Source organism: Phasianus colchicus, chromosome 2 (assembly GCF_987193195.1).
Source record: "Phasianus colchicus chromosome 2, bPhaCol1.hap1.1, whole genome shotgun sequence".
In the NCBI taxonomy this organism is placed as follows: Eukaryota; Metazoa; Chordata; class Aves; order Galliformes; family Phasianidae; genus Phasianus; species Phasianus colchicus.
The window spans coordinates 77,580,600-77,603,846 of record NC_143437.1 but is presented as its reverse complement, the minus strand read 5'-3'; the positions used below and the strand labels follow the sequence as shown (position 1 = coordinate 77,603,846).

Here is a 23,247-nt window from a genome sequence, read left to right as displayed (position 1 = left end):
ATCTAAATAACTTCTAAGCAAACTAAGCACAAAACTTGTATATTAGACATGGTCTGGCTTCAAGTAGTTTAAAAGCTAAAAGCTGTCTTCTCTAGCATTCACTATTACAGTTCTCAAAACAGAATCTTTTTCAAATATTATGAAAATGTTAAATTATTTTAAGAAAGCAAATAAATATATATGTCTGTCTTACTTGGGGACAGAAAGAATGTACCCTGTTGTGGACATTGCTTGCTCTTTGAAGTGCTGGGAGCACAAAGTAGTAACAAGAAAAGGAGTCTTTTCATACAGCACAAGTTCATGTTTTTTAAATCTGTTACATTTCATAAGCAGCTTCAATTGCAGTTTAGTACAAGGTTGCCCCTGGAATTTATCCTTCTGCTAACATGCCCCAAACAGAAAGCAAGAAGTGTGTCTCTGAGAGAAGGAATTAGCATACTTGTAAAAGAGCAACAAGTAGTTCCTACAGCTTGTGGTGTATGTGGGAAACGGGACCTCGTGCACACTGCTTATATGTGATGAGGACTGCACCAGAAAAGATAGCTGGCAATCATCAGTTCACCCTGCTGACAGCAGCAGATAAAATGTTTGAATTAAAGGACTAACACGACAGTAACTCCAGGTTCAAAGGGATCCTGTTGTTGTTTTTTGTAATCTACCTGACACCCTGCTAGGTGCAGCAGTGTTTTCCATATGGAGGGGAAATTGTAACGAGCGCAGCAAGAGGTTACATACTCCAGTTCAGTAAAACAGGTAAAAGAAGATTATCTGTTTACCTTTTAATCTGATATTGATAAATACAGCAGACATAACAACCCACTAGGGGGAGCTATGATAACATAAGATCTACTGCTTGCTTTCCATTACAGCAGCTAGGTTATCCAAAAATGGTGCACAGCCCTTTGATAAAACAAGATATACACCACGTGTGTAAGGAGTTGCTTACAAAAAGAGAATTTTGCTGTTCACAGTTCAATGAGATTCTGCAGAAATCTGAAATGATCAACAGCAAGTTGTCAATGAAATACATCACTGAAAAGAAAGGTCAGGGACAGAGTATTTCTGTTTTGTGACAGGGCTGATAGAAAGCAAGCCATAAAACATGAAGGTGATGCTTAAAGCAGGAGAGTTGGTAAGCTTAGCCTGTACAGATGGCATGCTGTTCTTTCTGACTTTTTCCTATATAAGCAAAAGTATGGAAACATTTTTGAAGTGAATGACACTTTCTTCATGTGGTCTCTGAAAGGATGTTCTTTGAGACCATTAGGTCAATGGCAATGGAAAAAAAAATGATGAATCAACAATTGGAGTTATTAAGAAAATGTGAGGCAATGAAGAAAATGCAATTATCATCAGTGCATAAATCCGGGATGCAAGATCACTTGTGCATGTTTCTTTACCTGCTTCAAGCAAGAATAGGGTAGAATCGTGAATGGTATAAAGAATAATAAGGGCAATCAGAAGGTTAGGTTTTGTACAAGGATATCAGACAGATTTCCTGAAAGAAGAGAAGGGAAGACTGCAAGAGAATACAAAAAAAAAAAAAAAAAAAAAAAAAGACAACTGAAGGTTATTATTTCTCATCATGCTATAGGAAACCCTAATCATCAGGCAGCAGGAAATCATGAAAGGAGTTTCTTTTTCCATGGAACTCATAATTAAATTGTGATACTAATTGCTAAAAGATGTTGGAATATTCAAATGTTTAAAAAGTCGTCGGTCTCATTTGTGAGAGAAAGCTGTGCAGGGATAAAACTTCCAACTCAAAAGGCTGTACAGATTGCTGAGAAGACATTTTCAGCAGAAGGATCACTCAATCCTTTCCCCTTATTTATCCTCTCTTCCTCAGCTTCTGCTCTCATTCCTTTTACAGAAGAGTACAGGGTTCTTTGGGTCTTAAGTCCAAACCAGTAGGACAGCTTTTCATTGTTCAAAGTTTAGTTAATTACAGTTTTTAACAGAAGAAGTGAAAGGGAGCCAAGATTGGACAAATGGAATAAAACAAATAGGAGCGCCCTGACTTTTATAGGACATAAATTCTATGTTGGAAGGAGTAACTTATAAGTAACACGTCAGGAATATTCAGTTGGTTCATAATTTTCTTTTCCTTCTGTTGTGTTAGGTAAGACATAAAATAGGTAACATCCCTTGTCATCCAGAGAAATTGCCTACAGTTAAGAGATATTACAGCCTTACAGCACCTTAACTTTATCAAACCTAAATCCAAGTTACATTCTGTTTTACTTGGCATGAAGAAAAGAACACTGAAAGTAGAATTTGTTGTAGTTACAATAAACTATTTGTGACTTATCAGATTTAATCGGAGGGGCAGCAAAGCACAAAGAAGCAGCAGCAGGCATGCAGCCTGGGCTGCTTGGATTTTACACTTTTTCAAGTAAGTTACCACTACAAACCAAGAAGGTTCCTTTACTTAAAAAGCATCTTTTTGGCTCCATAACTTCTGCAGCATCTTGGGCCCTTCCATTTCAAATGTAGAGTACTAACAAATGTTCTAACAAATACAGGGGACTATTTTGATTGCTTTCTTTCCACTGGAAAACATCTAGAGGAAAAAAAAAAAATCAGTTAAAAATTTTACCTTTGCTTTGTACTGTAATTTCAGCTAAGGGCCTAAGCAGCCCTCCTGTCCTTAACATCTCTGATAACTCTTTGGGCAAAGATCCTTTGATCTGCCAGGTCTGTCCTTTCTCAGTAATCTGCCTTGAGCTCACTGAATCCCCAGTAATAAAATGCCTCTCACATAGTGAAGAAGACCAAATGTGAATTCTTTCAGTTCCAGGTGTGTTGCAAATAGCTACTCATTGGACCTGGAGCCAATATAGATTCTCTATGCAGGAAAAAATAGTTTCACATGTCAAGCATTACTAGGGATTTTATTAGGGGGGAGGGTACTTTGTGTAGGGAAATCTTTAGCAGAGAGTAAGAGTTGGGAGAGAACATCTATTTCAAGATAGCATTTCAGAACTTCCTCAATATTTCTGATACCATTTTATTTCCAGTTAAGTTTCTTGGTTCAAAATGAGTTTTTGGTGACTTAGCAGACTGCAACTTAAAACACAGTTTGATCTACACGTGTCACCTTTCATTTGTCAACATTCATGGAGTCATTTCACCCAAACCAAAAGCAACATCTAGAATGAAATAAGACAACTGTTTAACACAGCAGTTTAGACCAGCAAGTGAAGATCACCGTGTCCAACTGAAATTACAGGGGAGGATTTAAAGGGAGGATATAATTACCCAAAGACTTATGAGATGGATCATTACTTCTAGGATGGTTAAAGCTAGTGGAGACAGTCTGGGCCTTCTACTAATTTTAAAGATGGAAATTGTGAATGTCTTTTTCATAGAGGGCAAGCTGCTGGCAAACCTTTTAAAAGATGCTGTAGTATGCACCTTCAAACAAAATATCAGAAACCCAGCAATGGCAGCATGCAAGTGTCTGCCCTTGAAGAAAGCTTCATACCACATACCATCAGTCAAAGAAATATGTTGCCTACAAATTGCCTCAGGGTGATGGTAAAGGGCCACTTTCTTCCCTTTAATCCATGAAGAGGACACAAGGAGCAAGGATGCTGGAATGCAATATCCTTTAGAGTTGCATCAGGCATTTTTTTTTTTGCTATCTGGTGCAACTTTTTCTTTTTTGATTATTCTGTAATTTCTAACTTCATTGCTTATGGGCTTATTCTGTGTAAGCCACTACTGATGTGTTCTCCATCTTCTCATACAGCTTCTTTAAGGATCAGGACACTGCAATTTCATGAACTTGTTTGGATGGCAAATGGATACAAACTGCACTGGGTAAAAATCACCATTGCACAGAATGAAGATTAATGACAGTTACCTTGGTAAACTGGGGCTAGCCATGCTTTTTTCTGTACTATTAACAAAGGAAAGAAAAAAGCATTAGGCTTTGAATGAATGTGCATGGACAGAGCTGAACGTTGAGAGGCTCATTACATTGGTGCAGGTGCAGTGGAGGCAGGAACTTCAGGACAGTGCAAGAAGGCAGGAGAATGCAGAGACAAGGATAAGGTCAGAGCAGAGTGGTAAGGATGCTATCTGCCTATAGAAGATGAGCAAAGATGTTGGATGCAGAAAAGCATAGAAACTTACAATCTTCTTAAGCAAAAATATCAGCTACAGAAAGATTGACTTATGGCCTTGGGGGAGTTTTTGTTAAAAATAAAAATTTTTAAAAAATACATAAAAAAACACCTGTGTAAAAGCATTTGATTTCAACAGCTCTTGGTTATTTTGTTTGTTTAGATGAAGGGCCTCTAGCCAGATTCTTCTCTGATGTGTGCTGAAGAGACAATCCTGTGCATTTGCAGTGTCATACTGTAAGACTGTAGATGTCAGATTTTGAACAATTTTTAGAAGAGATCAATGACTTCCCAAAATGAAATGTGTTTGCTCTGTCTCTCACCTACCAAATGGAAATAAAGGAGAACAGACAAAAAAACTGGATAATAATGATGAACAGAGATGATAATATATTGCTTGAGGAAAGAGAAGAACCAGTGCAGAAATGGATAGGAATCAAAGTGGGAAGAATAACATCACCTCAAGCTGAGGTGCAAATAACCAGAAAGCAATGGAGCACGTTCACCAGCTGTTGACAGGAGAGGTCCAGAAATGATACCAACAACTCTACTCAACATTAACAAAAAGGGAGAAAAAAAAAAAAAAAGAAATTCAAATAGTTTTTGCAAGCAGAACACCCACAAAAGTCACCCAAAGCTACCAACATCAGAATACAAGTCTAAAATTAAACTTGTATGCACATGTATGTGAACTGTACATGGGCACCCATGACAGTACAATGCCAAAGGGTTTCTCTCATTTCTTCTCTAACAGAACATGAAGTTTACATCAGATGTCCTTTGGACCAAGTATTACCTTGTTAAAATAAATATCCTATCCTTGTAAATAAAGACCCTAGCAAAAAAAAAAAAAAAAAAAAAAAAGTCTTTTCTCAGTTTTAAAGATAATATTTAGTTATTTCTGTATAATTTTTTATTATTACCAGTTTAGTTTATATTTTTAATTAGTATAATTTTTAATACAGTACCTCAGCAGTTGTGAGGAACACATCCTCACCAATATGTTTCATTCCACATGAAATAACACCAAGAGCAACTCCAGGGAACACGTAGGAATTGTTACCCTGCCCAGGATATAGAGTTTTTCCGTTTGGAAGAGTGACAGGATCAAAAGGACTTCCACTGGCAAAAATGCCACGTCCCTACGTTGTAAAGAGAAAACCAAAGAAATGTTATTTGAAAGTACATTGTTCATATATTTCATATACCCTTTTAAATATTGACCCCTGTGGAAGCTTGGTTTATTCAAGTTAATCTTTCTTCTGGGAGAGTGTTAGTTTGACTGAGAAATTTTCAACAGCATAGAAATTACTTGTGATTGTCTGTTTCTACCTGATGCCACAGAGTACATACTGCCATGCTCAGGAATGATAGCTATCTGTACAGTTTAGAGGAGGAAGAGGTGAAGGCTGGCACCAATTATTCATTCTGTGAGTCCACGCCAGAAGAAGGGTGCATGGGAAGAAAGTAGATACCTACAGCTGTAAGAGAGGAAGGTACAATACTGTCACAGTAACAATGGTTGATGCTACTGGACTTTTTTTCCCAAAACAACAGCAACGTTACCACAAAAATGGCACCAATGCCAGCAAGTGTTGCACATTTCTGTGAAAGACAGGGCAATTTCTAAGGAGCTGTGAAAGGCAGAGCTGCTAATCTCACCTCTAGGCCTCTCCAGTGACCCCACAGCTCAGTGGAGGACAGAGTTGCCAGTTCTGTCCCAGGAATGCCATTCCACAGTGCACCTATAGCACAGTTTGGTGATGGGATTTTCTCTGTTAGAACTGTGTGGATTCACCTACTGTAACACACTTAGTAGGGCTTGGACACCAGCTCAGGAGCTAGTGTGTGAACACCCAATTCTAATAGACCTACACCTGTTTTCTAGCAGACTTTTGGGTAGTGCCAAGTGATCCAGATGGTGCTGCTGTCCCAGACAGATCCCAGGCACCAAACACAGGTTGGAACCAGCAGGCAACACGGAAGACCTAACCTGTTTGGGGGTATCAGTGAGCTTAGCTGTGTGGATGATACAAACTATGCCATATCACTTGTCCTGAGGATGAAAAGAACAGCCAACTCATTTTACATGGCAGAGCACATGGGACTGAACCTGAGTGCTGCATGCTCTGAGCACCCTCCTTGCTGACCAGGAGGGAGGCTACATTGGGCCTGCTCTGGTGCTGCCATCAGATAGAGGCAGAAGCACATGGGGTGGCCAGAGGGAGAAGCAAGGCTGATGTTACTAATAGCTTAGCACTGACAGACAGCTGGAGTACCAGGCTTGGTATCAATCAGTTTCAGTTTCAGAGCACAGATATCACAGAAGTGATATCTCAGAGGCTCTGCACCAAAGGTTCTGAGCTCCTGCCTAACTGAGGAAAGAGCACCCTAGTATTTAAGCAGTAAATTGAGGTGGGGAAGAGAAGCTGGCCTTCATTTATGCTAGCATTACTGAGGTGATAAATGTCATGTTAAAACTTCAGAGGCACTTTGTATCAGAAATATCCATGCCTATTTTAGAGAATTGAAAGTGTGCATTTTAAAATATACTGTATTTGCTCTTCAGAAGATAATTCTGTTTAGTTTGGTGTCATGCAGTATTTTCCTGGCCTGTTTATTATATGTTTTGGTGAGAGATCAAATGCTTCAGTGTATCCCTTTCTCTGCCTGCCAGATGCTGTTACCCATTATAGCCAGCCCTTCATGCAGTCTGCTTCCCTGATTCTTGCACTGCACTGTAATTGTGTACGTTTCAGTGGGCAATGGCCATGCTAAATTTGTCTTTTAAACACCGAAGCAGTCATTCAAACTGCCCTGCATTCAGAAAGAAATCCAAACAGGAGCCACCATAAAATACATACAGTCAACTACTCATACATGGCAAATTCCAGACTGAATTATGGGATAATGTGTGCATTAGCACTTCCATAAGACAATAATAAATTATTTTCACCTATATTTCCATAGAAATCCTTGTAAGAGGAGTCAATTACTCCACGTGGAGTAATTATTAATAAAGAAATATTTGAATGATTTTCTTCCTTTACTGACATACTTTCTTACTGTAAAGTGTATTTGTAATGTCTCAAATGAAGTGCATACTGCTATTAACACAGCAGTAAACAAATGGTACTGTACAAAAACAGGCATAAGACTTCAATAACTGACAGTTACTGATCCTTCAGTTATAACAAATATTATGCTTTTTTTTTTTTAAATGAGAGTGTAAGCTTGTATTGACTTCAGTGAAATTGTCTCGATAAAATCTGTCACTTAATTCAATTAAATCTTAGCTACAGGTAGCAACATTATCAGTTATTTCACCCTCTACCTTTTCCCCATTCTAAATTTGAAGTTTACTTTAAACTACATAATACTACATATTACTCTCTGGTTACCTCTGTATATTTGTAGCACTGCTCAGCAGTACACTCTGCTTTGCTGGTAGGATTGCTGAGAGCAAAAATAATAGGATTTTTGTTGAAAGCAGCCATATCCTGAAGAATTTGTTTAGTGAAAGCACCACCAATTGCAGCAACTCCTAAGGAAGAAAAACACACAACAAGCAGAAAATGTAATTAGTGCCAGGTAAGTAACACATGCCACACTTAGAAGAACAGTATTTCTTTTACTGCATACCTTCATTTCTAAAATGTAACTCTACCCTTTTCTTAACACATGTGGTTAAAATAAAAGGCTTTGTATACAAGATTTTGCAATTGTGAAACTTAAGTGTTATCTCCAACGTAAGAGAGGGTCTATACATCCCCGAGAGTTTTGGTGAACTTTTCACTTTACTGAGTAAATAGGTGTACCTCTGTCTGTTAAGTCTCATGACTTCTCAGAGTTTATAAGTGTTCAATTTTTTGTGCGACAAGAAGAGGATAAATGACAGCCTCTGTTTCCTACAGCTGGTCATGCTGTCATCTCCAGCCTCAACTGTCAGATAATTTCAGTTAAAAGTCTAAGGCTTCCCTGACAGCAACAATCTTTTAAAATACAACACTTTCCATCCTACCAGAGATTAAAAGTAATGGTTTTCTTTCCCCAGTCCTGTCCACACTTATAAATGCTTTCCAGAAGGACTAAGTGCCAGTCTTGTGGCATGAAAGCATCTAATTTAAGTTGGATTCTGCTGCAGTGTAGACGTGTAGCTTCTGTATAGTATCTCAGATGCTTCACTAACCAAAAATGAGGAGGGGAGAAGGAAATCATGTTTTTGGGATGTCAATGTAAATGTGTATTTCTGCCTAACCTGTAAGAGCTGGGAATCCGAGAGTCAGGCTTCTGATTGCCATGCTTTCCATGGGAAACAGATAAACAGTCCTTTGAGTGAACTTTATTTGTCCATATTCTCAGGAAAACCTCTCACACAGGCTATAGAGAAGGTGGCCTCTTCCTTGCTCAGAGTCCTGACACCTGGCTCTGCTTTCCACACAGCATTCTGAGTTTCCACAGCAGGAAAGAGTGCTCAGGTGGGGGAGTAGGAAAGGATCCAAATGCAGGCCAGGAGATGAAAGTCTGCAGCTTGGGTCTCTCCTGGGTCAGCACTATAACTTCTCATCACTCATGCCTAAAGGTGCATACCAACACTGCCCATTCTAAAGATCAGCTTGGTGCCTGCACAAGGAGAGCACGCAAACCCACGCCAAATTTTTTGCCTCATTTATGATCACTGTCAAAAAGCAGATTTTACTGCATAAGGGCCGTGTGTTCAAGGCATAGCCAAAACATAGCATAATTATCACCGTGGCATTTCAGATTTTCTAGCATCTCCTAAATGATTTTACTAGGCAGATAATTGTTCAAGTTTTACATATTAAGTAACAATTCAAGAGTACTTGCTGTTCTTTCCTGAAATACAACAACCAAACTGCGGATAGTTGAACAATTCTTCACTGAGATCAAAACCCTGCAACTTTTACAAAACCAAAAGCCTTTGTAAAACCTGTGTTTTGGTCTTCACAAAGGACTGGTGGCTAAGGACCTAAATGTGAAGGAAAAGAATATTCAGATACAAGTGGCTCATAATTACACAGCTTTGCATTTGTTTAACTCTGTTTTCTCAGTCCAAGTTTGAGGTCATTTGTATTACATTGTCCTCATTAGATCAGAAGTAATTTAGGAAAGTGATAAGCTTCTCTATTAGATGCTTAAAACAAGTTGGATTATTTTTCCCGTAAAACTGATGGTTTGGAGTGAGAGCAGTGTTACATGCTTGGATAGCTGATATTTGTTCGGTTGCTTAATAGAGCCCATTATGTTCCTGGTGTTTTTTAAAAAACCACAAAGGCAAACTCTGTTCAGAGGAACTTGATCTTGTCTTCAGACAAAGCCACATCTCTGTTTGTTTTTTTCTTCAAACAAAGAATAAGGTCATTGCTTTAAAGTAAAAGAAATTACCTATTAGCACAGATGGTTTTATATCTTTAACAATATCTTCTAGATTTCTCATTTCAGCATGTTCATGTGCAAAACGACTTTTCTCTTCTGTTAATGAGGCACGGCCCTGAGAAAGGGAAAAGAAAAAGATATTTACTGTAAACTTTCTGGAACCTAATATCCTGGGATAATCAGTTTACGAAGTATCTGGTTCTACACGTCCTATTTTCACTTCTGCTTCTGCATCTGTCAAGAAATACCATATTAGAACAAGTTACATTGTTTACAGCTAACACACTTAGGATAGCTCAGGAGAAATCTATTTCTCTAAGAAGCAGAGGAATTAAATTCAATAATTTTACTTTATATTCATAAAAGCTCTAGAAACCAACTGTATTAACAATTAAGCGAATGCATCACAGATTTCTTTTAAGCATTTTTAAAGTTGTCATACTTTTGCTCAAACTCTTTGTTATACAACAAACAACACAGAAGTGCCAGGACAGGAAGCTTTTTTCAGTTTTTTTCAGGTTTGTTCTTGCCTAAAAATAGAGATTATACAGGGGAAAGTATAAGGAAGACTATTTTACTTCACACTTCTTTGTACTTCATTCATTCATTCTTAAGGATAAAAAATATTCTAACCACTTGCTCAGTGCACTGTTTTTTAATTAACAAAATTGCCTTAGCTGTGGAACAAACTTCAGTGTGATCTACACTGGCAATTTCCTTTGGTGCCCAACAGGGTTTCCATGGCAGATGCAGGAAAAGGGGCTATACAGGATAGCACATTGACAGGCTCAGAGCTCAGTGTAAGTGGCATGGAATGGGGGCATGAAGGGCACCGCATTTGTAAACATTACATTCATTGCCTAAATGCATGGACCTTTGTCTATACACACACAGCAGAACAGCTGTTTAAAGAATGTATGCCTCTTCCAGTCCCACTGCCGTGTGGGCATTTTCAAACTCAAATCTCAGAGACAGTGCCAGACCTTCAAACACCTTACCCTTCAAGGAGGTAGAAGAGGATACAGATATGTAGGGAAGTGCAGGAGGAAAATAGGATGTGAAATATAATTTAGCTGTATACAGATGTGTATCCTTGCCTCCATAGCCATGCCTTATCCTACCAATAATACAAAAAGTTTCCTTAATCCCAGAAAGTTTTGTAACAGAATTCACTGAAGTCTGCTAATCTGACTATTTTAACTCAGCTTAGTACTGCACATACTGTTGGGTTCAAGTCATTTTTTAAGTGGCATTTTTTGCTTAATTTTAACAAGAATGAACGATCTGTTAGTACACATTAGACAATGGAGTGTGGCAATGCTGGAGTTCCTCTGCTGCTCCTTGAACAGCAACCACAGGAACTGGTACACCAAATGAAAGGCAAATTTTTATGTTCAGCTGTATGTAAAGTTTCCAGATGGTACCACAGGAAGCAGGGTACATCTGTTATGTGGTCAGCTGTTCTGCCTCAGGGTGCCAGCTCCTCTTGACTCATCCCTGATGACAACGAATTTCCAGAGATTTATACTCCTCGGGTCCTTTTTTTTAGTAACCAAAATACAGTTTTCTAATTAAGAGGCTTATATTTGTGTGTATATATACAGGTCTTAAGGGTTCTCTTGGAAATATTACCAGAGAAATCCCGCCATACAGGCAATTAGTTTCCTTTGTGGGTAAAGTGTAAACTTCTCAGCCTTGAGAGAGTGCTGCAATTACAGACAATTTTTGACATATTTGTGCTTCAATCACTTCCCAATCAACATGCATTTTGAATCTGCCATTTTCCAGTACTCCAGCAGATGTCACCACAGTCTGTGCACACACATCTGAGTTGCATCCATTTCAAAACAGTCTCCCTTCATATTCACAGGGGGAAAGTATGACTTTCTTAAGCCATTAAAGAACAACTGTACATATAACCTCCTGGCTAAAAGCTTGTTGCTAGGAATAATTTAGAATGCAGTAATGAAATACATTGGGATGGGCAAGTTGCTTGAAATTGAGGTGCTACAAAGAGCCTGACATCAAGGAAGGTTGTTTTTTTTTTTTTTTGTGGGAGCTGGAAATGGGCGCTGTGGAAAACTCTCATCCCCTTCTTCTCCTTTAACCTGTTTTTTGATGGCTTATCAGACAGCTATTAGGGAAGCCAATTTTCAAACTGGTCTTTGAATTCAGTCCCCCAGAGGCTACCCAATATAAAATAAATCTCCTCTAAGAGCTATGATACTGGCTGGCCCACTCCTCAGCCTGCCCCAGGCCCTCAGAGCATACAGGTCTGCAGCTCTGGTCATGGGAACATGCAGATTGATGGGGAAATGAAATGCTCTGTTTTTCCATAATCAGTAATAGCTAAGAGGCCAGAGGCTGACTTACTTATGGAGAAATACATTGGCACTCTTTTCTTTGTACAGTCTTATGTTTGGTTGGCTACTGAGGAGGAACTCCAACATTTCAAAACCAAAATCATGGAAGAACTGCCCCCTATTGACATAACCCCAAGGATTCCAGACCCCATTTCCTACTGACACTAATGATCATCTCATTAACTTAGCTATGAGAGGGTACTCAAACAGTAAGCTAGATGTGATCCACTGCATCCCTTTGCAAGCCGTTGGCTATCACTTCTAACCTATCTCAATTTCACACATTTAATTTCTACCATTCTAAAAAAAAAAGAAAAGAAAAATGAAAAGTTAAACTTCTTTATTTGGCTTTGACCTCAATTAGTTAGATCCCATTAGTCAGAGTGAATCACATCTCCAAGTAAATATTTTTCTAGCATGTTAACTGAAAATGTAATACTCAATTCTGTGGCTTAGCAAAAATAACAACAGCTATGTACATAGAGATTTTTGCTTGGAAAATGTCTGTAAGAGAAATCTAGGGTTATATATATATATACATATATGCACTTTACATGTGTATATATTATAATAGATTTGAAGAAATATTTTTAGTTGTTAATTCAGTGATCGTAAAGGAGCTACACAATGCCTTCTCAAAAACTTTCTCTGAAATTTGGTTACAAAACTCTGATGATTTAGAGAACAGTGCTTTAGCTAAGAATTCACCAATCTGGGGAATATAAATTCTAAGTTCAGCAAAAATACAAAGTTTGAGAAAAGCACTGCAAGCACCCTTTAGTGCCCTGCCAACAGAGAAGCTTTGCATGAAGGAAGAAATGTGCAGGAAGGAAGAAACAATTAATTTCTGTGTGCTTGACTTTAGACTAGGGAGATGCAAGTCTGTTTAGTAGAGGCCTACAAATGTGCCCCCCAGAACACCTACAGAAAAAAAAAGGGAACTCACTGAGATTTTGTCGCACCATAGATGGAAAAGGATGAAACTAAAATTCAGGGGTGCCCATTCTGGCTTCCTGCCATTTTCTGTACCCTCTCACTCCTGACTCAGGAGAGATACAACTCAGACAGACCTGTCAGCATGGCAATCAAATGTTTTCCAGAAGCCTCAAGCCTGCCTCCTGGCATAATCCTAACAGTAACATGGCATGCAGCTCACTGGTACTTCTTTCAATAGGCAAAATATTCTAACACTAAGAAAGAGTTCCAATGGACTCTATATGAAGCCCCAATACTTTTAAGTTGAAATATCTTTGGTAACATACGTATTTGCTTTCTGAGTCCACTGTCTCGATCATTTAGCATTAAAAATTCACTCAGTCAATGAAAAGTGCTCAGAAAATCTGTGATCTAAAGATGCATCCCTTTTAGCACACCAAGTCTGAATACATTCTCGTTGTTTTACTGCAGGACTAAAGAATTGCCACACAGGGGAGGAATTTTAGCAGGGATTCCCATCAAAGGATGTTATTGCACCACTGTTCAGACAGAGCTTTGAAGACTCATCTGCAACAGACAGTAATAATCTTGAATTTCTTGTTATCTATGATTTATATCAAGCATGTTTCCTGCATCAGATAACACTCCCTGAATACAAGCAGAAAGTCTTTTACACTGAAATTCACAGCCAAACCAACAGACCCTTCATGATAGCTGTGCAGTTATTCAAATGGGAAGACACTCTTTCTACAGAAGAAAGAAGGTAAAGTTAGAAAAGAGGTTGTATATTCTCCTTGTTTTAGCTTCTTAAATGTATTCAGCATCCCAGGAAGTTAATAAAAATAAATACATAGAAGAAAAGGAAAGAAAGACAACTTTTCATTTTGCAAGTCTTTCTGAATGGCACATATTCTCACAGTATTTCATTAACTTTTATAGAATAGGTAATTTTCCTTGTGTATCATGCAAAATTTGCTTGAATAAAAAGCCCCAAACTAAGTACTGAAATACTAGGAAGACAACCACAGTATCTTTAATGCATTCTCAGCCTGCCTAGATAAATAGTACAATGCATTTTCTCCAAACTGCTGAAGGTGAAGAGAGTTATTCTCAAAAGATTGACAAAACCTCAGTCCAAAGAATCAATGAAAATACCAGAAATGACTTCAGAGGAGAATAATATTGCTTGTATCACAGTATCATTTAGAATCGAGAAACCAATGGTATATTTTGGATTTGAACAAAAGAGCACAAAGGCACCTCAAAACAGACAGGTTGCTATATTAGAAGCCACTGTAGTATCTCAGATGGAAAGTAATATGAGCTAAATTCTTTATTAGCAAATGCGTTACAATGTGGACTGTGTTACTTCATCAGACAAAGTACAGAGATAAAGAAACAATAGCAGCATTCTCTGATGGTGACATTATGAACGAAAGATCTTGGCAAACCTAAAACATCTATACTTTCTAATGGATAAGAAAGAGTCATTGATATTACATGTCATTAAAAATAGTAAAACAAGTGATTTGTACACTGGGATTTGGAATCCAAGGAGAACAGTGAAGTCGCGTAACTCAATAGTTAACAGTTTTATGAAAAACTGCTTGCATTTTGGATGTGAACTGGAAGCAGTTTTCAGCTTTAGAGGGTTTCTTGTTGTTTTTTTAATATTAGATGTTAGTTACAATGATTGATAAACATCACAAGGAAAGGATATCCCTGGATCGGGCTTCATGCAAACGTACATCAGTTTCCAGAGAAAATTGTTCATATCATCGTACCACAGAATCACATGGAGGGTCAGATAACAAACAAAACTGACCCATCAAAAACCCTGAGAAAACTCATCAAAAACAGCTGTAAAAACAGGAGCCCAGGCCGCACAGCAAAAATATATATGGGAAATAGAAAAAATGAAGAGGCAAATCTCATGAATGCTACCAATTAGAAATCTAATGCCATGGCCTGTTTGAGCTGGTCCTCCAGGAGTTGCCCTGCGTACCAATGCTAAAGAGCAGAGCAGCTTTACATAAGGCAGGCAAGTGGCATGGCTGGAAGCTCTCCAAGACTCGCTATTTCCATCATCTCAGAGGCAGATGAGAGCAAGCCAGAGCACCCTGATGACTGCTCTGTCCCACATTAGACGCTGCACTGGCACTGGTCCCATCTCTCAACCAGGGAGGCACAAATCTATTTATATAAATACTTGCCTCCATTTGGCTGTGTCAACTGCAGCTTATTTAAACAAGAGAACAGAGATCAGTACTCAGATAAATTAATAAATTCATCTAAGGTTTCCTCAATGTTGGAGACATGAGAACCACAGAAGAACATGAGAACTATAGCCAAAAATAAATAAATAAATAAATAAATAAATAAATAAAAAGTGAAAAAGCATAGCATTTCCAACAGGAAAAATGTTGTGGTTTCTTTTCTTTCTTAAATGAATTCTTTATTGCAGAGTTCTAAGCAAAACAATAATTAAAGCATCAAGGAAAAAGGGGGAAAAATGCAGTTAGGAATCATAGGAGAAAGGGTGAAACATCCCTCTGTTGGGAGATAATCTTTACATGGCTTCAACTCCATGTCTGTAGGCATCAACTATGGGATGCCCTATGTAGGCAGAACTCAAGGTTAATATCAATTACCAAACTTAGCAAACAGAAAAAAAAAAAACAACAAAGTTTGGATATGAGCATGTCACTGATGTCACTGAAGATCAAGGAATTGCAGGTGACAGGCACTCCTATGTTACCTCATTTAGAAACAAAAATCCTGAACACACAGTTAACATAATTTGATACCAATTCCTGTGATAGAGAAAACAAAAGCAAACGACCAATCAAACAAAAAAATATAAGAGCAACCCACCACATTTTGACCAGATAATGTCATAATTGGCAGTTGGCAGTAAAACATAAGATTTAGGTAAGAACTATAATTCTGATGTCAACTTAAAAACACACTGTCAGAAGATGTAAGTCCTTCTGAGCAACAAAATACACTTTCCATAGATAAGCATAAAAGAATAACAGGCAGGACAATTATTTCAAGAAGATCTGAGAAGTAGAGCAAGTTGGGAGCCTACAGAACAACAGAAATAAAATGGAGCAAAACTATCCTTCACTGCAATATCAAAGCATAAGAAATCATAAACCATCTAGATTAGGTCATCAATTCATCCGGACATCCAATGCATACGGTGTCAAAGAGGAAATAGCTGCATGGCAACAAATTTAACATCCAAATATTTGGTGGTGTCACTTTTTAAGAAAATAATGTGGGTGTTAATTGAATACACCCCACCAATCAGCCTTTTGCCTTCTCTTCAACTGTTTTCATAGATTACTTTTCAAGTACGAGTCACAAGTATAATGATTCATAAGCACTCAAAGACAAATTAATGCATTTTCCTTCTGCAAAATTTATACTTCATATAAAACAAGATAAATTCAAGATGAAACTGCACAGTTTTGAGTGTCATGAGAATAACAGAAAAAACAAACAGAGAGTACATCACTGAGTCAGTACATGAGTAAAATAAGACAGAGACTGCTTTAAGTGACTATGATGCTTGGAGATATCCCAGACATTGCATCTTTGCTAAGATGCAAGAGTCTTTTGGCTCAAAAAGTTAGGGGCAGTTGCAGTCAGACATAAATGATCTGATAAAGGACAGAAGTAGAGTCAGAACAATTGACTGTTGATAAACAGGAAGGCAGAGATTACTAAAAAGTTCACAGAAGAAGCAGACATAACATAAAACAACATATGGAACATTAAACCCATTATAAAATGGTTTTAAAACCTAGAATAAAGTTCAAAGGTTTTCTTTAAGCAATTATTTACAAAACTGATTAGAAGCATACTAAAAAAAAATCAGTAACATTCAGACAATCTTGACAGTCAGTCAAGATTGGATTCTGAGCACTAAATGATCACTCACGTGCTACGAGTTGCGCTGTTTGTAAGGTGAGCAACCACACCTAGATGGCACTGTAATTCTGTCAATCTCAAATGTCCTTTGTTTTCCACCAACCTCTAAGACAAGATTGAACTATGTATGTATCAAATTTTGACTAAGCCATGAATTTTAAAGACGATTGTTCCCACTGTCAATTAACTAGTTATGAGTAACGTTTCCAAATAAGATTGCCAGAGATATTCAAAAGTGAGTAGGAAAAGGGGAACTGTGAAAGTCTATGCCCCTCCTAAAATGTTTTAGAGGATTATCCACAGGATTACTTTGGAATCTTCATTCTAAATAATTAAGACCACAGAAAACTAACATTTTGGTGTCTGTTGTTGTCCTCCTCTTAGAGTTCAGTATTTTGGAGCACTGACCTTGCTATTCAGTTTGGACTTACAATCATAGAATCATAGAATCACTCAGGTTGGAAAAGATCTTCAAGATCATCAAGTCCAACCGTCCAACCACAACCTAACCATGCTACCCTAACTTTAAAAACCCTCCACTAAATCATGTCCCTGAGCACCACTTCATCCAGATTGCCCAGAAGTCTTACAGGGGATGAAATCACGTATCTGATGGACATTTAAAATACAAAGTACTCAATTAGACAAAAGTGTTGATGTGCTGAAGTACAAAACACAGAGTGAAAAATTGCCAAGACCAATATACTTCATGTTGATATACTCTTCCAAACGAAGGATGATATTTATTCCCATGTTATGGAATTTCATTTTTTCACTGGAAATTAGGTGGCATACAAACAATCTTGCAAATTACAGGTAAACTTCACAAAAGAATTAGATTATATTTTGCAGCATAGGTACACTCCCTTTAAATATTAAAACTTATTTATTATTTGCACAATCACTCTAGGCAGCTCAAGAACTACCCTGCAGGAATTTTTTGCAGGACTTAACTAAAATATAAACAATGGTGAGCATCATCTTTTTATTTTGTTGGGATCAACCCCCTCAAATGAACATCATAAAACTCTTCTTAAGTTTTCTCAGCTACTTGACACAAATGAACGCATTGTCTTTCAGGATTATGGGTGAAGATTTTGTCACTGACGTAGCTAAGCATGACATTATGGCAGCTTTAAAGAAGATCAAATGCATTCAGAACATATCACACTTATGTGTAGTATCATTAAGTGAAGAAAATGAGGATAGTAAATAGGAAAGAAAAAGAATTTGGGAGACAATATATATTGATGTGTTAATATAGTCCAATATACATATACCAGTCAGTCCCTGTGACAAAATTCAGAGTTAAAGATGAGTCCCAACTACATGACAGAACCTCCTAGCACACAAGAGTGCAAAAGCAACAACATAAGCTGGTTAACAAATAAATAAATAGCATAAACAAAACATGCTCTCTAGAATATGAGAATTACAAGGTATTCAGAATGAATCAGAGAGCAAAACTGTAGACAGTATAATAAACGTAACCCTCACACCAGCTCTTTCACCACAACATAGCAGAAAAGCTGGTCATCAAACTCAGTTTAATGAAGAAAAATTGCTCCCAAGGGAAAAAGAAAAGCATAATATACAAGAAAATGAAAACACAGCTGTACTTGAACAATTAAAAACCCACAAAGGAAAAATCAGCTGCAAAAGCCTAGTAAGTGACTTCGTGGCAACTTTTGGGGCTGGTGGAGGGAGAAAAGATGGAAGATGTTCATACTCAGGTCAACAAAATTCCCAAGGTTATTTTTCTTTGGATTATACTTGTTGAAATGCTGTTCAGAGGAGATGAAAGGAGAAACAATGATTAAATCTATAACCATGCATTACAAAATCAGTGATCAAAGGACAGAACAGAAAAAAAAAATAGATGTAAAAAATAATTTACTTGGACAAAATAATTGCTGAGTCTTTAGAGGTTCTGTTATTCTTCATACTGTTAAAGCAAGAGATCAGAATATTTCTGGGACTGAAAGGGTCTCCTGGTTTCCAGGACACTACTTTTGATCAGGCAGTTTTTGATAAGACAAATCTTAAGGGACTCTCACTGTACAGGTTTTCTTGATAGACCTTTGATAGCAGTAAGAAATAAGAGTCAGTTTAGGTTAAGCAAAAGTTGTTTAATGGGTGAGCTATTCTGTGGTTTGAGAAATCTTCTGTTAGCAATAATGAAAAGGTTTCTAGGAATAGAATCCTTCCTATTGTTCAGCTTTTTCAAAAATGTTCCTGTTCTCTTATCTCATTTCTAAGAGTTTGGAAAGCTTCTTGACTCTTGCAACACTTTTCCTCAGTCAGCTAAAGCCAGAGTAATTTCCTAACTGTATGTAAAGCACGGCATTCCTTCTCAGACCAGAAAAATGGTACCAGGAAGAACTTAATTATTTACTTACATACAGTAAATATGACTTCCTGGCAGTTAAAACACCAGCCTCAAGAGGCCTAAGATTTTTTAATATTTATTTATTTATAATTTTTGTTTAGGACATCCAGCATCAGAAGAAAGCCAAGGCAAGATTTGCAGAGCTTTTGACCAAGAACAAGTTTCCTCACACTCAGCTCAGGCTTGGCACTGTAGTGTCACCAACCTCTAGTTCCAGCTGGCTCTGCCACAAAATATACCACAGCTGGAAGTGGCCACCCCTTCTCAAACCTCTCCACCTCTGCCCGGCTTGGTGACCATTGCCCACAGATCTTCCAGGACAACCAGCATGGTCTTGAAATGTGCACTGTTAACTCCCACTGCTTGCATCAACATCTGGTCCCAAATTCCCCAGCAAGCCAAGTAGTGGTCAGCCCTAATCTATCTCAGACAACTGTTATGTCTGGCTATCACGAACAGTTCACAAATATACTTCAGGCAGGACATGAAATTCAGTGGACTGCTCTTTGGACAAAACCCAAGTAAAGCCCCACCAGAAAGAACAAGCAGAAGAAAGGAACTTACGAACTGTGTAAGAGAATGATTGGTTTTGGCCCTGCTTGAGAGCTCTGAAGCTAGAAGGCGTTGAGGAAAGTATACGGTCACTGAAGCACTAAAAAATTAGAAACTGTGAAAGGAATGAGTTGTGAGTACCAAGAGCAACAACCTGGCTTCTCGGCTGACTAGCAAATTAGCGGCAGAAGTGAGAGGTGTAAGAGAAGCAGGAGGGAAGAAAGACTGCTTAACAACCTCAGCAGCACAGCCATGCTACAAGGCCAGGTTTACTGCTTTGGGGCCATGAAGCTGTTATATTTCTACCCATGAACCCACCACCAGTTGTATTATTTTTGTAATTATATTCCCAGTCACTACAGTGGAGGAAATTGAGCAATGCATTGTTCGTCTTAGGCAACCTCTAAGTTTCATCAGATACAGCAGATACACAGCCCTTCACTTATCTGTGTCTGGACCCAGAACACATTACACATATTAGATGAAAACCAAAAGCATTACAAACCTTTGCTTAAAAAACCCAAAATAAACAGAAGAACATCTGTATCTTAAACTGTAGCAAGTTACAGCTTTCTTCTGTACCCAATCAGACAATTTTTATGCTGTCTAGCAAAAAATGTCCAAAATGACTTCTACAGTGTTTTCATATCTCAATGTCTGTGATCCTACTATTTTTCCTGTAGTAAGACGAACAAAAGGTGTTGTGATACTGTTTAATAAACTAACTCACATACACAGTGCTGAATTCATGCTCCTCATGCAAATGCATATTAATTCGAAAATATCCTAAATACTAGACAACTGGAGAACACCACAAAAGAGTACAATGCCAATAAAGATGGCCACAAACAATGCTATCCAAAAAGTAGGGTGAAAAAGCAGAGTCAATGAGCCTTTCATACATTTCTTTTAAGTAGCTCACAAACCATTAAATACATAACCACCTTTTAAAACATACCCAGTTTCTTTATTCTGGCACATGGAATACATATGTTTCCTTATTTTGGCACACAGAAGGAATGAAGTAAGGGTGACTGATGCAGTCTCTCAGCAATTTCAAATCCTGACCAGTGTTGATAGCACTGCAGACCACATCTGCAATATGAGCTCTATCACTGTGCATAGAAGTTATTCAAAGCAATATATCTCCATTCTCAAAGAAGGAAGATATGTTTGCAACACCAGGAAAACATTCTCTTTGAAAATATTTTCTTTCTTTTAAAAAAAATCATTGAATGCCTTGCTAATAGCACATATACAAACATCTTCATACAAGACTGCACTAACAAATAAAAGTAGTGTGAACATGGGAAATATTAAACTCACAAGTTGAACACTTATTTCCTGCACTGTTTTTTTTTAATGAACTGCTGAGAAATTCTTTTCTCATCCCTAACAGAAATGGTGCAGGATCTCCAAGCATAATCTACCTTCCCTTGAAGTAAAATGGAAGCCTGTTATTTATTTAATACACTTAAAAAAAAAAAAAAAAAAAAAAAAAGCTTGCTATGTCAAGAGAGAAGAACTGCTGTAGTTACTGTTATAAAAAATATGTTTTTGCCTTTATCTACAGACTGCTAGTAACTATCACAACATTTAGAGGAATAAGAAAAGCGTATTACCTTCACTATCAATCCCTTTGAGTCAACCATCCATATCCTTTTGACAGCTGCATCTTTAGACATCCCTTCTTTTTCCATAGCCATAACAATTAGGTTTGCTATCCCCAGTGCAGCCTGCAGGAAAAATAAAATAACTATATGAAACTAGAAATGAAAGAAATCCCCTAGTGACTTGTTTCCTCTAACCATTATTTTCAATAAGTCACCTCATTTTATTTAATAATAAAACAGTAATGAATGGGCACTAATAGTAATTAGAAACCATATTGAAAAGCACAGATACACCTTAGGGTGGCAATTGAAGTGTGGGTAGCATAATAACCAAACTCTAATTTAAATGTTGAAAAACTAGAACTTATTCCATACAATCATATAAAATTGTAGGTTTTTTTTTTTGTTGTTGTTCACAAAGGTTTGTTTTTCTTTGTAATTTAAACCAAAGGAAACCACATTCTACCAGAAAGTAAAATGCAGTCCTAAAAGAATTTTTGTTCCTTATCTTTCTTTAAAATGTCCATCAAGAAAGTAATCTCCTTTTACCTACTGTTCATGCGTTTTGTAACTGTAGACTTGGCTGTGCTCCCAGTGAATGCAGTGGCAAGAAAAAAAAATCACTTATCAATATTTTGCTGAAACATACCATTCTTAATGGATTTTATATTTCAGCCAACAGATCAAATATAGGAATAGATTGAAAAGCAGGCAACAAAATGAGCCAACAGTCTGCTCAGTATTTTTGATTACTAACTCATATATATTAATGCTGTTGATTCCAATTCTTGTTCTTTATTTTTCAGTTTCACTGAGAATCAACTGAGTAAGATTCCCTTTTTCTACCTAACAGTTAAGAAATATGTACTTTTATTAGGAATGAGCTCACATGGCTGGGAGGATATATACAATAACCTCTTTGCAGCACAGAAACACTGAAAAAAACTGCTAAGAGAACCCCAAAATATTTGACTGTGAATTCATCTGTCTGTTGAACATGGAGCAAAGTCAGGAGAAAGAGCATTAGAGATTGACAGTCTTGATGGAAAAAGGCACTGACATACACCAGGCATTCTCCACGTACCTGATCTATTTCAGTAAAGCCAATATTGAATCACATTAAAAATATCTGGACTACACAAAGGTGAGTTAATCTAGTGCCCCTACAAAGGGGATTTGTGACCATGAATAATATTTTTCTCAAGTTTTCATGGCACCATAGTCTTACTTCATATACCAGTTGACAGCCACACTATGAATAAGTACAGCTTCGACTTGTGTGTCAGCAGCTTGGGAATGTATGTGGAAGAACTAGTGTCAAAAAATAAGTGTTCATAAAAATCTTCAGAAATTCATGATCTTCACATGAAGAATAGTAGAGAACTATAATTAACGACAGGAAAAATTTACAGGGGCACTGCTTTTTACTAAATAACACATAGAAGAAAATATATGCTATTTATATCTCTTCGACTGTCTGATATATTTCCTCATTTATCCAAGTTTTTTTGTTTTTGTTTTTTTGTTTTTTAAGTTTCTACTGAGAGCAGTTCGGTGATTTACAGCTGAAGAGCTAAAACCTCACGTTTAAAAAGAGAACAGACCTCAAAATTTCTTGTGAGAAATATGAGACCTGACTGCATGATCAGAGAAGATTTTTTGTAAGTTTACTTTTGAATTAAGCAGTGACTTTCATCAGGTTTCGGTGATAATTCTGCCTATTTTATCTCCTTGCAAATTGGATGCTTTATAACTTAAATAGATATTAAGAAACATTTTCAAAGTAGAACTCCTGCTGTCTAAGAACACATACCTCTCCAGCTCCCTGGAACAACACTGTGTGATCTGATAACCTGTTCTTAGTGATACGCAGAGCTGCGAGAAGACCTGCAACTGCCACAGATGCTGTTCCTGAAGAAATAAATGGT

General features: G+C 37.4%; 1 protein-coding gene across 3 annotated transcripts in view; it reads right to left on the bottom strand.

Annotated features, from left to right (window-relative positions):
- Window positions 1–23,247, bottom strand: part of ME1 (malic enzyme 1) — a 156,160-nt gene that overhangs the window by 3,809 nt on the left and 129,104 nt on the right. For all 3 annotated transcript variants that reach the window (XM_090136084.1, XM_031611295.2, XM_031611296.2), the window contains 5 exons: window positions 23,133–23,230; window positions 21,329–21,442; window positions 9,537–9,642; window positions 7,532–7,674; window positions 5,099–5,272 (listed from right to left, as the gene is read on the bottom strand). In XM_090136084.1, the coding sequence (XP_089992210.1) occupies window positions 5,099–5,272; window positions 7,532–7,674; window positions 9,537–9,642; window positions 21,329–21,442; window positions 23,133–23,230 (635 nt within the window). The remainder of the gene's footprint in view (window positions 1–5,098; window positions 5,273–7,531; window positions 7,675–9,536; window positions 9,643–21,328; window positions 21,443–23,132; window positions 23,231–23,247) is intronic.